This window comes from Populus alba, chromosome 4 (assembly GCF_005239225.2).
Source record: "Populus alba chromosome 4, ASM523922v2, whole genome shotgun sequence".
Taxonomy (NCBI): domain Eukaryota; kingdom Viridiplantae; phylum Streptophyta; class Magnoliopsida; order Malpighiales; family Salicaceae; genus Populus; species Populus alba.
Genome location: NC_133287.1, coordinates 9,355,759 through 9,370,591, shown reverse-complemented (window position 1 = coordinate 9,370,591; position 14,833 = coordinate 9,355,759). Strand labels below are relative to the sequence as shown.

Sequence of the window (14,833 nt, the reverse complement as noted above, 5' to 3'; positions counted from 1 at the left end):
AAACATGCGCTGATGCATGAGAATCTGCACCTCTTTTGATATATTGTTGGTGATTCGATAACTTTGATCACATAAAAGAAGGTTTAGGTGTGGATTGTGCCTTGCATTGATAGTCAAGTATCTTGCTCAGTACTCCTTTTTGAAGTCAAACTTGTCTAAAAATGTAGTTCTTGGCCAATCTTCAATCTGTTGCATTTGTATGAAATGTAATGCTCGGTTGAGTTTGCTATGTTTCTTAATGAGAATACAAATCTAACTTTTTGGCTAGTTATCTTTCTTGATTTATTTGGTCATCAAATAAGTCAATTGTGATTATGCATTTGTAATCATTTATGTTGATGTTTTGTCCTTGCTCTTCTTTCCTTTATCCTTCTGTATGCAGGCAACACTTGGGCTTGCTTTGGACATTCTTCTGTCTGAGGAGAATGGATTGGTTGACTTTCAGCAAGGAGTGGGCCGCCTTATAAATGCTATTGTTGCTGTTCTTGGTCCTGAACTTGCCCCTGGAAGCATTTTCTTTTCACGCTGCAAGGTATTGCCTTCACAAGTGCTGTACTTCTGAATTATTTTTTAGGAGTGGTTTTCATTTTAATTACCTAATAATTATCTTTACCATCTGTCACTTGTTTGGCATTGCATGTCAAACAAAACTATATATCTACATTGGCTGAAATAAAAAAAAAAAATTTGTCAATTTTTTTTTCCCATAAAGTTGATCGTATTCATCTGATGATTTCTTTATGCAGTCTGTCATTGCAGAGATAAGCTCCTGGCAAGAAACGGCCACATTGCTAGAGTATGCTGACAAATGCTTGTTTCCTTTTTTTTTTTTTCCATTCTGATATTTGCAATGGAAACTCTTTTCTGCAACTATGGTTGTTGTGATCCTATTGAAAACAATAAGCTTCAAATTTTTCTTATTTATTTATTTTTTTGGGTTTCTATCTGTTGAAGATTTTAACTAATAGTTGCATCAATCTGGCAGGAGTGTTCGTTTTACACAGCAACTTGTCCTTTTTGCTCCGCAAGCTGTTTCCGTGCACACTCATGTGCAAACGCTTCTCTCAACTCTGTCATCAGGACAGGTTTTGCTCCTATTTAGTTCTTTGAAAAAGAAAAGTTGTTTGTTACCATTCCTTTGAATAATATAAATTGGTTTCATTGGACGCAGCCAACTTTAAGGCATCTTGCTGTCTCCACCCTAAGGCATCTCATTGAAAAGGATCCAGTGAGTAGCCATGGAATTTATGTTTCATATTTGCCAAGCAACAAACCTCATCCCAATATGTCCAATCCTTGTGCTTAAAATTTCCTTGGCAGGTTTCTATCAGTGATGAGCAAATAGAAGATAACTTGTTTCACATGCTGAATGAGGAAACTGATACTGTGTAAGTCAACAATATCCTTTTTAACCATGATGTTTGATCAGTACCTAGGTTGCAGTATCATGAATGGTGGCGGCTGCAGTGTTAAATATATGTCCTCATGTCATTTGATCTGCAGTGTTAAATATATTGCAAAGTTGCTATTTGTTTCCAATGAACTTTTATGTCTTTTTTTTGCTTGTAAGGTGAATTCTCTCTTGTGCCTATGCTAAAGTGCCCTATCATATTTGGGTGAGCAAGTATGTTCATCAAGAAGTGATATTTGAGACTCTTCTTGCTAGAAGAGGCTGAATGCTACTAAAGTTGTCTTGTTGAAGGATTGCTCATTGCAAAGAAGTGCATGAGTTCTGAACTTATTATCATTTTATAAGTATCTTGTACAACTTGTCGACTTACAAAGTTCTATAAACTGCAGACTTAAATTAGGATCAGTTTTCTTGGTTGTCTTAGTTGCTGTTGTTATAGTCACCGTCATTCATACCCAGTATGCTGGGGGTAATATAAAGGTGGTTTACTTTCTAATGAGTCCTTTCAAGCAACATAAGGATGATAAATTGTGTCTGTTTCACTTGCTTATATTAAATACCATAGAGATCTCAGGTTTTGCTTGACTGTTGTAGCAGTGACTAGAATATCATTAGAAATCACCTGTTGCAAATAATGTTTCACAATATTTATTCTGTGTAGGCAAGAATGCTTCAAAACAGACCTTTTCTGTAACGATTTGTGTGCTTTTGAGTGTGGGAGATACAAACTCATTTGTATTGCAGTTCTTTCCTTCTACTTTTGGTCTTTAAATTGCTCTCATTCTTGAAGGATTGGGAGTCTGGTACGGGCCACAATTATGCGATTGCTCCTTGCTTCATGCCCTTCATGTCCATCTCACTGGATATTGATTTGTCGTAATATGGTAAGTTCCTGGAAAGCTACCTCTGAGAAGATTAGAATTATTATTTTTTTCTTGGGACCAAGCATATGATTCTATGCAAAGAATGCAGAGAATAACATAAACCTTTGTCTAATAATATTTGGAGAATCTTTACTATTATATCAAGCCAAACCCTCGTTTTCTTCATGAGCTGCCTTTTGAACTTTGGTCACCTTAATATGATTTTGTTAGTGGTAGACATATTTCATCTGGATTAGAAAATGAAGCAAGTTACGGTTTTACATAATATCAATGCTTTCAGGTGACTGCTCTTATCCATGATATTTCTTCACTTCTCTTGGAAACAAACAAGCCCTTCAGGCTCTTGTTGGTTGTCTGGCCAAGGCTCCCAAAGTGTCAGCTAATGCCCTTTAAAAAGCATCTGAATCAGAATACCATTAAGATGTATTATAGCACTCCTCTCTATCAAAAAACTAAATTACTGTAAAAAACCTGTCTCCAAAGAGTTTTACAATCCCACGTAATTAAAGCAACAGAGTAATATAAGAAAGAGATATCTGTCTTTCACTGGTTGTGGGAGCATATGATGCTTGTTTTAAGAGATTTGACATAATGGCATCCTCATCTGCAATTGGTCATTAGTGTCTATCCTATTTAGAAACCCTGTCCAAGCTGAAAAGCTTGATTTCCAAATGAGATGGAACTATACAGAAGGGATGTATATATGGAACAGAGGAGATATTCTACAAACCTAAAACTAGAATTTCCAAACCACTCCAGAGTTCACCCCCCTATACTAGTCTACATACAGAGGCAAAACGAATTCAGAACAAGAAATAACTTCCAACAAATTCTCCTAAAAGAAAACATGAGAACCATTACCAATCTTATGTTTTATGGACAGAGATAACACCACCTATGAAATAGCTTGCGGGGATCCGCTTGAGCACCAATAAATCCAGCCTTAATTTGGTCTCTAATTATAGATAAAGTTGTGGAGTTTTTGATCCTTTGAACTCTGGAAAAATTGGGTCACTGATTAGAAAATTTATTTTGCCTCGACCGTGATAAATGAGAATCTTTAATATTTTCCAGGTACTTGCTACATTGGGAAGGCAAGATACTGATACCAGTAGGAGTGCTGGAAATGATCCTCTAAATGGTCCAGACAACGACTCAGGAATGGACCTTGGGGAAGATGATGAAAACATGGTTAGTAGCTCTAAAGGCATGCCGGTGCAAGGTTATGCTTTTGGAGCTCACAGGATCAATCATAATAGAGATAAACACCTCAGATACCGAACTAGAGTTTTTGCTGCCGAGTATGACCTTATATATCTTTCCTCTCTACCATTCGTGTTTCCTTGTCCTATAATATATATTTTTATTTTTGTTAAGTTGTTTTTGCTGACCACAAGGAAAGAAAAAAAAAAAAAAAAGTTTTCCATAATGCTTTACTTCTTTCCAATAATACCTGAATCTAATTTAGAGATTCTCGTTATCATCGCACCTTTCGTCATTTACTTCATTTATATGATCGCCATCCATATATTATCTGAATGGTACATAAGTTTCTGGCTCCAAATTGAGGCCTGAGTCAGTAAATAATGTGGAAGTCTTGCTTTATTCTCTTACTCGCTTTGATGAGAATATTGTCAACTGATTGTGTGCATATATGCATACTAAACAAAATTTTATTGTAAATAGTTATTATATGTGCCAAAAAGGCTGCAACTTTAAGTTATTGGATTTAAAATATGCTTTAACAAAACCAGTTTGTACTTGGTCAAGCTAATATTGCAACTTTCAACTCAAAGGAGTTCACTGTACGAGCAGCTTAATGCCTGTTGTCCTGGTGTGCAAGCCTTGTGTCACTTGAACATGAACCTAATATCCTCTCTTGCCATAGAAAGCACTGGTCACAATTTGGTTGAAATCAGTTTTCTGATTTGACTTTATTTCCAACATCATAGTAATTTAATTAATTAATTTGATGGAAATTAGGTGTTTAAGTCATCTGCCTATAGCTGTTGGTAAGAATCCTGCTCATTTTGATCTCTCTTTGGCGAGGAAACAATCTACTAATGGGGGACTCTCGCGAGACTGGCTAGTTCTCCATGTTCAAGAGTTAATTTCACTGGCTTATCAGGTGTGGATATTGTCATTGTTGAACAGCTGTATTAGTTTGATACACACACATTAAAATTGACAGTGTTTTGATCTTTCATCTGTCATAGATTAGCACAATACAGTTTGAAAACATGCGGCCAATTGGTGTGAGACTCCTAACTGCAATTCTTGACAAGGTAAATACGGGTGCTGAACACTGCTTTAGAAAAGTTTTAGGTACTTTGTTTCCACTCAGTTTGCTAATTAAGTTCCAGTTAGATACTTTGTCCTTATCCTGTTTGGAGAACAGTGGTGGCATATAATGCATATATTGAGTTGTAGTACATTCCTTTTCCTTCCCTTGTGAGATTAGCATGCATCGTGTGCTTCTAAACTTGGTTTTTAATTGCACTTTGTTTCTTCATGTCAGAAAATGTTTTGTATTTGCTTTGAGTTTTGTGGTGGTTATGCTGCTTAATATAAGAACCAAGGATGCTAGGACTTCTGCTATGAACCTAGGTAGTTTACTGCTGATTTTGGAACTAGTGGCCCAAATCTTTGAGGCATGATGCTTAATAAGTGATGGATGTGAGAAGTTGTTCTGGTGATATACGGGTGTGGGATAGGGCCACCAGCTGATGTGTTACAGGTTCTACCAATAAGTATGCAAAGTCAAACACTATATATGTGGACTTCGAGGAATTTGAATAAAAATCCAGCTGTATTTCATCAAAATCAAATTGTCTTTAGGTGGCTCAACTCAGTGGTCAGGAAGCAATGTCTAATGTTGGAGGTTTAATGAGGATAAAAAAGGAAAAAATGGAGTTCAGCTTGCTGTTCAATGTGGAGGCATGTGTGATATCTGGGGGTTCCTCCAAGTCTTCTTTGCCCTATGAACTTTGATCCTTTCTTGTGCTTGAAATCTCTCAACTGGCAATGTTAATTTAAGTCATTTTCACATGTGGAGGAGATGAGGAAATAATGGATCTTGTTTTGTTGTGCAACTGTCAGAGAGATATGATGGGTTATACTTGTTAGCTGTTACATGTTATAACTTAGGTGTGGCATTTTGTGCAGTTAATGTCTCCGCCTTACATTGTTGGGGCAGCTTTATTTCTTTCCACATTCTCTGTTTGTCAAATAAAAAAATTTCCCTCTTAATTTGTTCTATTTTTATCTTCTTGGATTACAGTTTGAAAAATCCCCAGACCCAGAGCTTCCTGGACATCTTCTACTGGAACAATACCAGGTATGTTATTTGCTTAGTTATTAAATTCTGTTAGGACATTGATCTGGCTAATGGTCTGGCTCACCTTTACTAGTTCAACCACTGTGCTTAGTTGATAAAATATACATAGTGGAATATTATAACAGTTTTCACTGTTAATTCACTTCTAATATTTCTTTATACTAACAAAGTAGAGTTTGAAGAGGGGCTCTTAAATAGTCTGACGTGAACAAATACAAACTGTTGAATGATTTGTTTTTCTCTGAATGCACTAATGCATTCATACATGCACATATGAATTATCTGTGCTTCTCTGTTTTTTAATTTGGACTATTTGATATGTAGGCCCAACTAGTATCTGCTGTTCGCACAGCATTGGATGCATCTTCTGGTCCTATTCTTCTCGAGGCAGGGCTTCAGCTGGCCACTAAGGTTCTGACTTAACATATGTGATTACTTTTGTTCTTTAAGTAATTGAAATCCCGTACATATAACAAAATGAATTGACATTTTGTGTTTTAGATAATGACCAGTGGAGTACTGGGTGGCGATCAAGTTGCAGTTAAACGCATGTTTTCATTAATTTCTAGGCCACTGAATGACTTCAAGGATGTTTATTATCCTTCATTCGCAGAGTGGGTCTCATGCAAGGTATACCAAGTGATTGTTGCTTCAGTTATAGAACAAAGTAGCCATTTATGCCCTGCATATTTTTGTATGCATTAGCACGCAGTGGACTTTACTAACTAATTTGAAGATTTAATAGATCAAGATAAGACTTCTGGCTGCTCATGCCTCTCTCAAATGTTACACTTTCTCATTTTTGAGGAGACACCATAGTGGAGTTCCAGACGAGTATCTAGCATTGTTACCATTGTTTTCTAAGAGTTCAAATATTCTGGGGAAGTACTGGATTGGGGTTCTGAAGGATTACAGTTATATTTGCTTATGCCTGGATGCCAAGAAAAATGTAAGCATAACAGTCTGCTAGCTTTATGCTATTGATTGCTGTCTTGTTTGATTTCATTTGTGTTTATCAAGGAAATGTTTAAGTTAGTTTCTCTTTCCATACAGTGGAATCCATTCCTTGATGGAATTCAATCACCTATTGTTTCATCAAAAGTGCAGCTCAGTTTAGAGGAATCCTGGCCAGTGATTCTGCAAGCACTTGCATTAGATGCAATTCCTGCAAATACCCATGGGAATTCAAAGGAAACAGATGAATATACATCAAATAATAGTTTAATATCTGGATATAGCATGGTTGAACTCAAGTTGGAAGATTATCGATTTCTATGGGGGTTTTCCTTGCTTGTTCTATTTCAGCGACAACATCCAACTCTTACTAGACGAATAATATTACAAAGTTCTGCTGAAGTAAGATACGGTGGAGATTCGCCAACTGAAGAGACAAATACTGCAGCTTTGAAGCAATATGAGATTGTTCTGCCAGTTTTCCAGTTTCTCTTGACAGAAAGATTTTTCACTGAAGAATTTATTACTCTGGATATTTGCCGAGAATTGCTGCAGGTTGTGTCCTATTTCTTTGCCCTTTGCTCTAAAAACGTGTAAAAGCTTACTTTGCTTCATTGATTCATTGTGTTTCATCTTTCTAGACTTGTTAGAAAGAACTTGTGATGTCATTCACTTGGCCCTAATGATATAAACTCTAGTGCTGCATATGTTTCTAAAAGCCATATTGGATAGGAAACGCGAATGAAGACAGTACCTTCTGTGCTTGTAGTGGTGTATGTTCTTGATGCTTGCATCTCATGATGTCAATCCAATTTTTCAACATTAAATTCTGGGTGACAAATTTTCAATCATGTCCATGTCATGGCAAGGAAGACAGGCATGATAGATCACTTGTAAGGAAGACTCAAATTTTCATGTCGATATAAGATACAAAACTATTGTACTTGAACTTTCAAAAGGCTAGTTTCACATGTTTCATTATTGTATCTTGAACTTTCAAAAGGCTAGTTTCACATGTTTCATTGCAAGAATACATAGTATAATAAACACATCTTTTAGCTTCCCATGCACTATCATGTGAATCTGCTGGTGAAGGGCTTTTACTGTTTTGTGATTCTGAGATGACTGCCTTCTTATGCTCAGTATCCATGGCCATGCCCTACTTGTTTATGCCTTCTTATCATACTGAATCAATGCAGGTTTTCTTCTACTCTATTTACATGGATAATTCTTGGAATACCCTTTCAATATCAGTTCTATCACAGGTAAGTTTCACAAGTTTCATTTTTTCCAAATAATTGATGTTTGTTTTGTGAAAGCTCCTCTTTAAGTCTAAAGAAAATCATGCTTGTTTTCTGAACATCCACAGCTAATTAGAATTATTGCACCATTTAAGCAGTGATAGATGATTACATACCATGGCACAGCAACTACTACAACTTTAACTGGAGCATTAAAGAGATTTCACATTTTTGATGTACTGCTACTAATTATTCAAGTCTTGATGGCTGTGCGCAGCATTGCACCATGTCCTTCTAGTGATGTGTTTATAAATACCTTTTGCTGATAAAGGAATTAGTTCTTTTAGCATGTAGATTGGAAGATTAATGATGGATTCTGCTTAAATTTAATTCCTTTTCCAGGATTGATCAGACTTTTAGCAGTAAAAATGATGAGTTTTAGCTTGATGTCTGCATTGGATGTTTGCATTCTATTGGGCTGAGTTGATTCTAATTTATTTCTGGAACAGATTGTGCAGAATTGTCCCACAGATTTTCTTGAAGCAGAAGCTTTAGGTTATCTGGTCGTGGAACTTCTCTTGGCTTATATCTTCAATGTTTTTCAGAGGTCATGCCTTTCAAAAATAGTATTAGAAATTAATTTTTTTAAGGCATTTAATTAAATGTGTTCATTAAGAAACACCTTTAGCTGATACTTTCCAACTTACTGGTGCTTAGACCCTATGAGGTCCTATCAGATCACTCAAACTGTGAGGAGTTGATATCTCCATTGTTTATTACAGCCAAGACACTTGCGAAGCGTTGCGAACCAAAGGTGGGTTAGGTATTTCAGTTTAGACTTTTCTTATACTTAATGTGATTTACTCTGTGGTATATTATATCTTTCCTTGGGGATTTACCCCATAAAAATGTTCATCTATCATTGCAAGTATTATCTCATTATTTACCATTTGAAGCTGCTGAGTGAATTTTCGTTGAAGTTATGCCTTAATATGCAGAAGCAATTAAAGTCTGTGGTCGTGGCCTTAGTGTTGGTTGGTTACAAGTGTATCAGAGAAGCTTTGACAGAGTTAAGCTTTTCAACAGTTAATGACTTTGTAAAGTGCGTGATTCCCTTGATGAAGAAACTTGTTGATGGTGAGCATTCGGTACTTGACATTGTTGCAATGTAGCTGCTAGTGAATTCATTCTCTTGTGATTAATCATAAACTGAACCACTCCTGTGGTATTGCCAGTTTTTCACTTCACTTCCTTGTGTTCTTGGAGACAACATTTTACTCCCCTATGGCTTGCTTCTTATTTTTTCCCTAAAAAGAAATTACTTGAACTGTTTAAAAAATATAGGTAAATCATTTTAGGAAATCCCTTGGCGGAAAATAATGAAGGGAAGGTACCATGCAGAATAGCAAAGGGCTTTGTGCACTTATTTTTTCCACGTTTTTTAAGTAGATAAAAGCAGTCTCTTTCTCAGCTAAACTAAACACAGAAGTTCATTTGACAGGCCAAACAGGTACTCCGAATGACTCCATTATAGGGAGAAATTTACCTTTTATCATAAAATACTGACAAATAAAGAAATTCAGTTTGTACTGCATGTTGTGGTGGTGTGTGCCTTCTTTCTATCTATCTCTTTCAGGAAAACAACCATGCTGTGATGCCTCAATCCTGATAAGTAAATGTGTTTTCAAATAATAAATGCTTCATAGTAAGTTAATTGAATTTTGTGTTGCAGACTCTGCTGAACATGGTAATAATAGCAGTCATCTGAGGGCAATCCTGGGAACTTGTCTGAATGTGATTGCTGATTTGATTAAGGATTGCATCAAGGGTATTCACCTTCTGGAGAACAAAAGATCTCACTTACTCAAGTTACTGCAATTGAAGCTTTCTTTCTCTATTGAGCAAATGGTGTTATTTGCCAAGCTAGTTTATGAAAGTGAATATGGCAGACAAGCTGAAGACAGCAATACTATTTGTCTTGCTGTGCTCAAGTATTGCAGCAAATACATCCAAACTGTGCTGAATGATTCAAATGTACAGGTAAGCTGATATTCATGCAAGCATTTTTAGGAATGGCCACATTCTTTTCCCAACATTGAAAGACACCTGGTAAACCTTGTGTACAGGTTCAAGCAATTGGATTGCAAGTGCTCAAAACCATGACTCAGAGAAGCACCAACATAGAAGACAGTTCTTTCTTCACATTTTTTAGTGGAGAGCTTGTTACAGAAATTTTCCACATAATCCACACCTCGTTGAAGGTTTTGCTTTTAGATGCTTATTAAAATTATGGTACCTGCACTTCTAAACTTGAATGCTGCTATTCTAATCAAATTATAATATTACATTGTTACAGAAACCAGTAAGTAAAGAATCTGTGTCTATTGCTGGTGAGTGCTTGAGATTTCTAGTGCTTCTACAAACACTTTCAAAAGCAAATGAATGTCAGAGAGGCTTCATGAATCTGCTTCTCAAAGCCATTGTCATGATATTCTCGGCATCAGAAGATGATTCCTCTCAGGTTGACAAATCTTGACAGCTTTTTAAGTTTTAATTAAGATCAGGATTGTCTAAATATTTATTAACATTGCCGCACAATTAATGACAGGAAGTCAGTGATATAAGAACCAATGCTGTAAGGCTTGTTTCTTCTCTTGCTCAAATTCCTTCATCGGCAGTCCACTTTAAGGATGTCTTGCTATCAATGCCCGTGTCACATAAACAGCAACTTCAGGTTACAACATTTATATATTTTCCTTTATGTAGCTTTTTTTTTTTTTTGCAATGTTTCTAATATACAAAGTTATTTCATTTGAAAAAGAAAAAAGATGCTAGTTGTGCTTTCTCATAGTTTGTTAGACAGGCACCGCTAACCCAATTAAGACCCATTATTCTTATTATTTGTCATCATTGTCAACTGGATTCTGTGTTTCTCATTGTTCGCTGCAGTCTGTTTTAAACATGCTTTTAATATTTTCTAATTTCATTCCTTCAATCTGCAACTTTTACTTTCATTTCAAGTGTATGGCAACTTGAAAGGCTTACTGAGCCAGATGTGACTTGGACAACAAGCTATTGCATCTCTTCTCAGAGTCCGGCTTATAACAAAAGACTGAATTAGAGTGCCATTTACATGTGAAGGGAGTGGCTTGAGTGCACGCGTGCTTTCACATAGACATGCACATGTAGGGGAGTGGTGAGGCATGAGAGGATATGGAAAGATTTGTCTATTCTCAGCAATTCTTGTTCCTGGTCTTTATTCTTAACAATGGTGGAAGTCGATTATAGTAGTTTGTCGGTTTTCCTTTTCAGTGCTTTTGCTGTGGAAATATTATATTTGACTTTGGGCTTATAATGGAACTTCCTTTTTGACCTCTCACTTTCTACTTTCAGGGGGTAATCCGTGCTTCTGTGGCACAGCATCAAAATGCATCGCCAATGAAAACTGTGGCATCATTAGAAATAAAATTACCAGTGCCAAAAGATTCCCAAACATCATCCACATCAACACTGCCAATAGAAGGAAGTAGACGGAAAAGTTCTACCCCATCATCCCCTGTTCACTTTGACCAGGTCAGCATGGAAGATGACCAAGAAGACGAAGATGACTGGGATGCTTTCCAGTCTTTCCCTGCTTCAACTGATGCAGCTGGTACTGTTTCAAAAGCAGAAAGTGCTGCACAAGAACCAGACCTGGTTGAGAAATCTATTTCAGAAAGTGAGTTTCAAGACTTTTCTACGTCCAAACCCGTCAACAATGAAAGTGATATGAGCAGTGCTGAGCATCAAGAAGTGATTTCCAATGACCTAGGACATAATATCAAACCCGAACCCTATAATGATCAATATCATAATAGAGAAGAGGACGGAGTGGCATCGAACCAAGAAAACATAAAAATCTCAACTGATCTTCAACTTATCAATGAAGCACCGAGCCACAAGGATGAAGAGGGAGCAGTGTCTAGCCAAGAGAATATAGAAACCTCACCTGATCTTAAAGTTATTGAGGATACAGAAGGGTCGATTCAAGGGAATATAGTGGAGGATTATGAGCAGACAACACATAGCCCACGTAACAGTATTGATCATCAACCTCAAGTATCGCCAGATGATCTTCAACCTGTCGAAGTTAAAGAACAGGTCGAAGCAAATATATTGCAGGACCATGACCAGCTCAAGGTTCCTCAAGATCAGCAAAATGTTGTTCCATGATCATCGGATGCTCTGCCCGCAGAATTGCCTTCTGAACATGAAACTGAGGAGGGAGCAGAGGATGGAGCAAGTAGCGAAAGGCATGTTGAAGCTGAAAATGCTTTGGCCAAGATCTTGGATGAATCTAAGAGCAGTGGGCAGCAGCAGGATAAGAGTGAGAAATTGAAATTACCAAGATAACAAGATCGGGGGGAAGCAGTGTTGGAATCTGATGGGAAACAGCGTGCAGAACCTGAAGATACTGTGAACAAAACGATAGCCGCAAATAAGAGCAATGGCAGTGGTAAACCAGAATCACAGTGGGATTGACAGAACATAAAGTACTTATCGTTTATAATGCAGATTTTTTTTTTCTTAATCTAAGCCTTCCTGTAACTTGAGGCCTAGGCAGGCCATTAACTTTTGTCCTATTAATTTTTATATGATGGGTTGGTATTTTTTTTTTCTTCTTAAACTGTGTCGGGAATGAGATAAATGTTTCTCAATAATTGTGAAACCAACTTAGTGTAGTATCTCTTTCTTTGCAGGGAATGGAATGAATTGTGCAGTAATCAAGGCTTTTTTTTTTTCATCATTTTTTTGTTAAAAAAAATAAAAAAGAATTCACAAAACTAACAATAAATTGAAAAAATAGACGAGGCAAACTTTGAATGACTCGTGAAAATAAACAATCAGTCAACCATTATTTTCACCTTATAGATGCGTGATTCTATTTGAAATCGAAAATCACATGAGCGACTTCCATTTTATCTGCCCAGAAGGCTCCTAGCATTTGATCAAGTAAAAGTAGAGTGATTGTCCTCCATGACATGGCCAAATATTTGGTTGCCTGGTGTACACATAAAGCTTAGATTAACAAATTATGCCGTGTAGGACTGAAACTAGATAATTTGCTTGACATTATCATTAATGATAATGTCAAAATTATTTTGAAAAACACCAAGTTACATGAAATTATTTGATATTATTATTTAATACATTTCAATATATAAAAACTTAAAATATTCTGACTTGGTTATTTACACAGCTTAGGTTTGAAAATAAATTGTGTAGAGATTGCTCTGGTGTGATCCAATTAATTTGACGAGTTCAATGTAATCTAAATGACCGGTAAAAATATAGTTTGACTTTAAAAAAAATTCAAGATGACATTTTAAAAATATATATATTAATAAAAAAAAATTTTAAGAAAAAAAATAAGTAATATTGAGATAAAGATATATTAGAAGAACTTGTGCTTCGTGATTTAACCCATAACCCGAGTCATGAATTCCATTGGCTTCAATAAATTTTTATTAATTGTTTTTTACTTAGTCATATGATAAAAAAAAAAATTACAAAATCAAGCATCAATCCAATGTGGGATATTTGTTTGAAACCAAGATGCTCCCCTAGAAAACAAATTAAAACAAATTATATAACTCAATTCCTAATCAACACAAGTCATCCTGTCAAATTCGTGATTTTAGTCATGGACTCTACTAAATTTTATAACTTTTTTTTCTAAAACTATTTTTATTTAATTATATGACAATAAAAATACAGGTTCAAAAAATTGAGCATCAATTCAATGTTAGAATATTTGTTTGAGACCATCATAACCTCATAAAAAATAAACCAAAATAAATTATGAAGTTTAATTAAAAATAAACCAAATTTTAAAGGATGAAATTGAAAAAAAAAAACAATATTGAAGGATAAAATTGAAAAACAAATCCATGAAAAAAAAATCAAATTCCTTTTTATTTTCATGACTTTATTAACCCAACCATAAGAAATTGGATAGAAAATCTATTAATATAATCATATTTCTATATATTTTTTGTTTTAAGAAAATTAAGGCAGATAATGCATCGCCTATGTGCTTAAATTCTGAATACCATAGTGGTGGACAAATAATCATGGGGCTATTTGTTTGGCCTAAGAATCCATTTTTCAACCTATTTTCATCTAAAAAATCTAATAAAACCATTGGAACCTTAACAAAAATAATTTATCAATCTAAAACCAACCTCGAAAAGGATTTAAAAACACAAAATCAAATAGGAAAAAAAAATTCTCTCTTAACCCCCATATATTTTTTAGGTAAGATAAAGGTCTAAAAACACTTCAATGAAACTTTTATCGTCGAATGGAACTCATTGATACTAAGAATGATGTATTTTATGGTCTAAATGTGGCCATTCAATCACTCTCTCTTCTTCATTGTTTTCGAGCAACTTTCTATCCCATCTAACAAATTCAGAGATTGAAATAAAGTTTTAGATCAAAACTGAAATTGCAAAAAAATAAAAGGATTGTAAAAGAAGAAAAATTAAAATAGAAGGATGAAAAAGAACTTTGTCTTCCAAAACTTAGATAGGTCATGTGGTTTCTCTTTATTTTACACGTTGATCTTTTTTTGTTGAATCTTTTCTTTTTTATATAAATTTTAAGAAACTGGTTATAAAAAATTACAATTGAAAAAAAATGGTATTGTAGACTGCTATAATGATTTACCTAGCCTTTTTTATATGTGTTTGTATTTGTATTGTTATAATCATGTAAAACAATGTTGTCATATTGCATAAAACAAGTGAATTAAACGGAATTCATTGGGTGGCATAAATATAGAAAATCAATTGGGAATTTTTTGAACTTCCACAATTCAATTTAAAAAAAAATTCATTACAAATATGTTATAGTATGGAAATTAAAACTTCTTTTTTCTTCACAAAGGAGATGTTCGAATTCAAAATCTCATAAAAAGATAAAGACACAATTATCAGTGAAACTACAACTCTATCTACTCAAA

General features: G+C 35.1%; 1 protein-coding gene across 3 annotated transcripts in view; it reads left to right on the top strand.

The window, feature by feature from the left end:
• Positions 1-12,485, top strand: part of LOC118055991 (protein SWEETIE) — a 37,055-nt gene extending 24,570 nt beyond the window's left edge. For 2 of the 3 annotated variants that reach the window (XM_035068053.2, XM_035068056.2), the window contains 23 exons: positions 383-532; positions 747-796; positions 986-1,085; positions 1,172-1,228; positions 1,321-1,388; positions 2,202-2,295; positions 3,370-3,596; positions 4,279-4,423; positions 4,512-4,580; positions 5,576-5,632; positions 5,957-6,043; positions 6,134-6,262; positions 6,378-6,581; positions 6,686-7,141; positions 7,786-7,851; positions 8,337-8,434; positions 8,545-8,641; positions 8,808-8,964; positions 9,560-9,867; positions 9,954-10,088; positions 10,184-10,348; positions 10,436-10,561; positions 11,221-12,485. In XM_035068053.2, coding sequence (XP_034923944.1) covers positions 383-532; positions 747-796; positions 986-1,085; positions 1,172-1,228; positions 1,321-1,388; positions 2,202-2,295; positions 3,370-3,596; positions 4,279-4,423; positions 4,512-4,580; positions 5,576-5,632; positions 5,957-6,043; positions 6,134-6,262; positions 6,378-6,581; positions 6,686-7,141; positions 7,786-7,851; positions 8,337-8,434; positions 8,545-8,641; positions 8,808-8,964; positions 9,560-9,867; positions 9,954-10,088; positions 10,184-10,348; positions 10,436-10,561; positions 11,221-12,039 — 3,864 coding nt within the window. In that variant the 3' untranslated portion in view covers positions 12,040-12,485. The remainder of the gene's footprint in view (positions 1-382; positions 533-746; positions 797-985; positions 1,086-1,171; positions 1,229-1,320; positions 1,389-2,201; positions 2,296-3,369; positions 3,597-4,278; positions 4,424-4,511; positions 4,581-5,575; positions 5,633-5,956; positions 6,044-6,133; positions 6,263-6,377; positions 6,582-6,685; positions 7,142-7,785; positions 7,852-8,336; positions 8,435-8,544; positions 8,642-8,807; positions 8,965-9,559; positions 9,868-9,953; positions 10,089-10,183; positions 10,349-10,435; positions 10,562-11,220) is intronic. The other variant, XM_035068054.2, reaches the window with a different exon arrangement.
• The last annotated feature ends 2,348 nt before the right edge of the window (positions 12,486-14,833 follow it).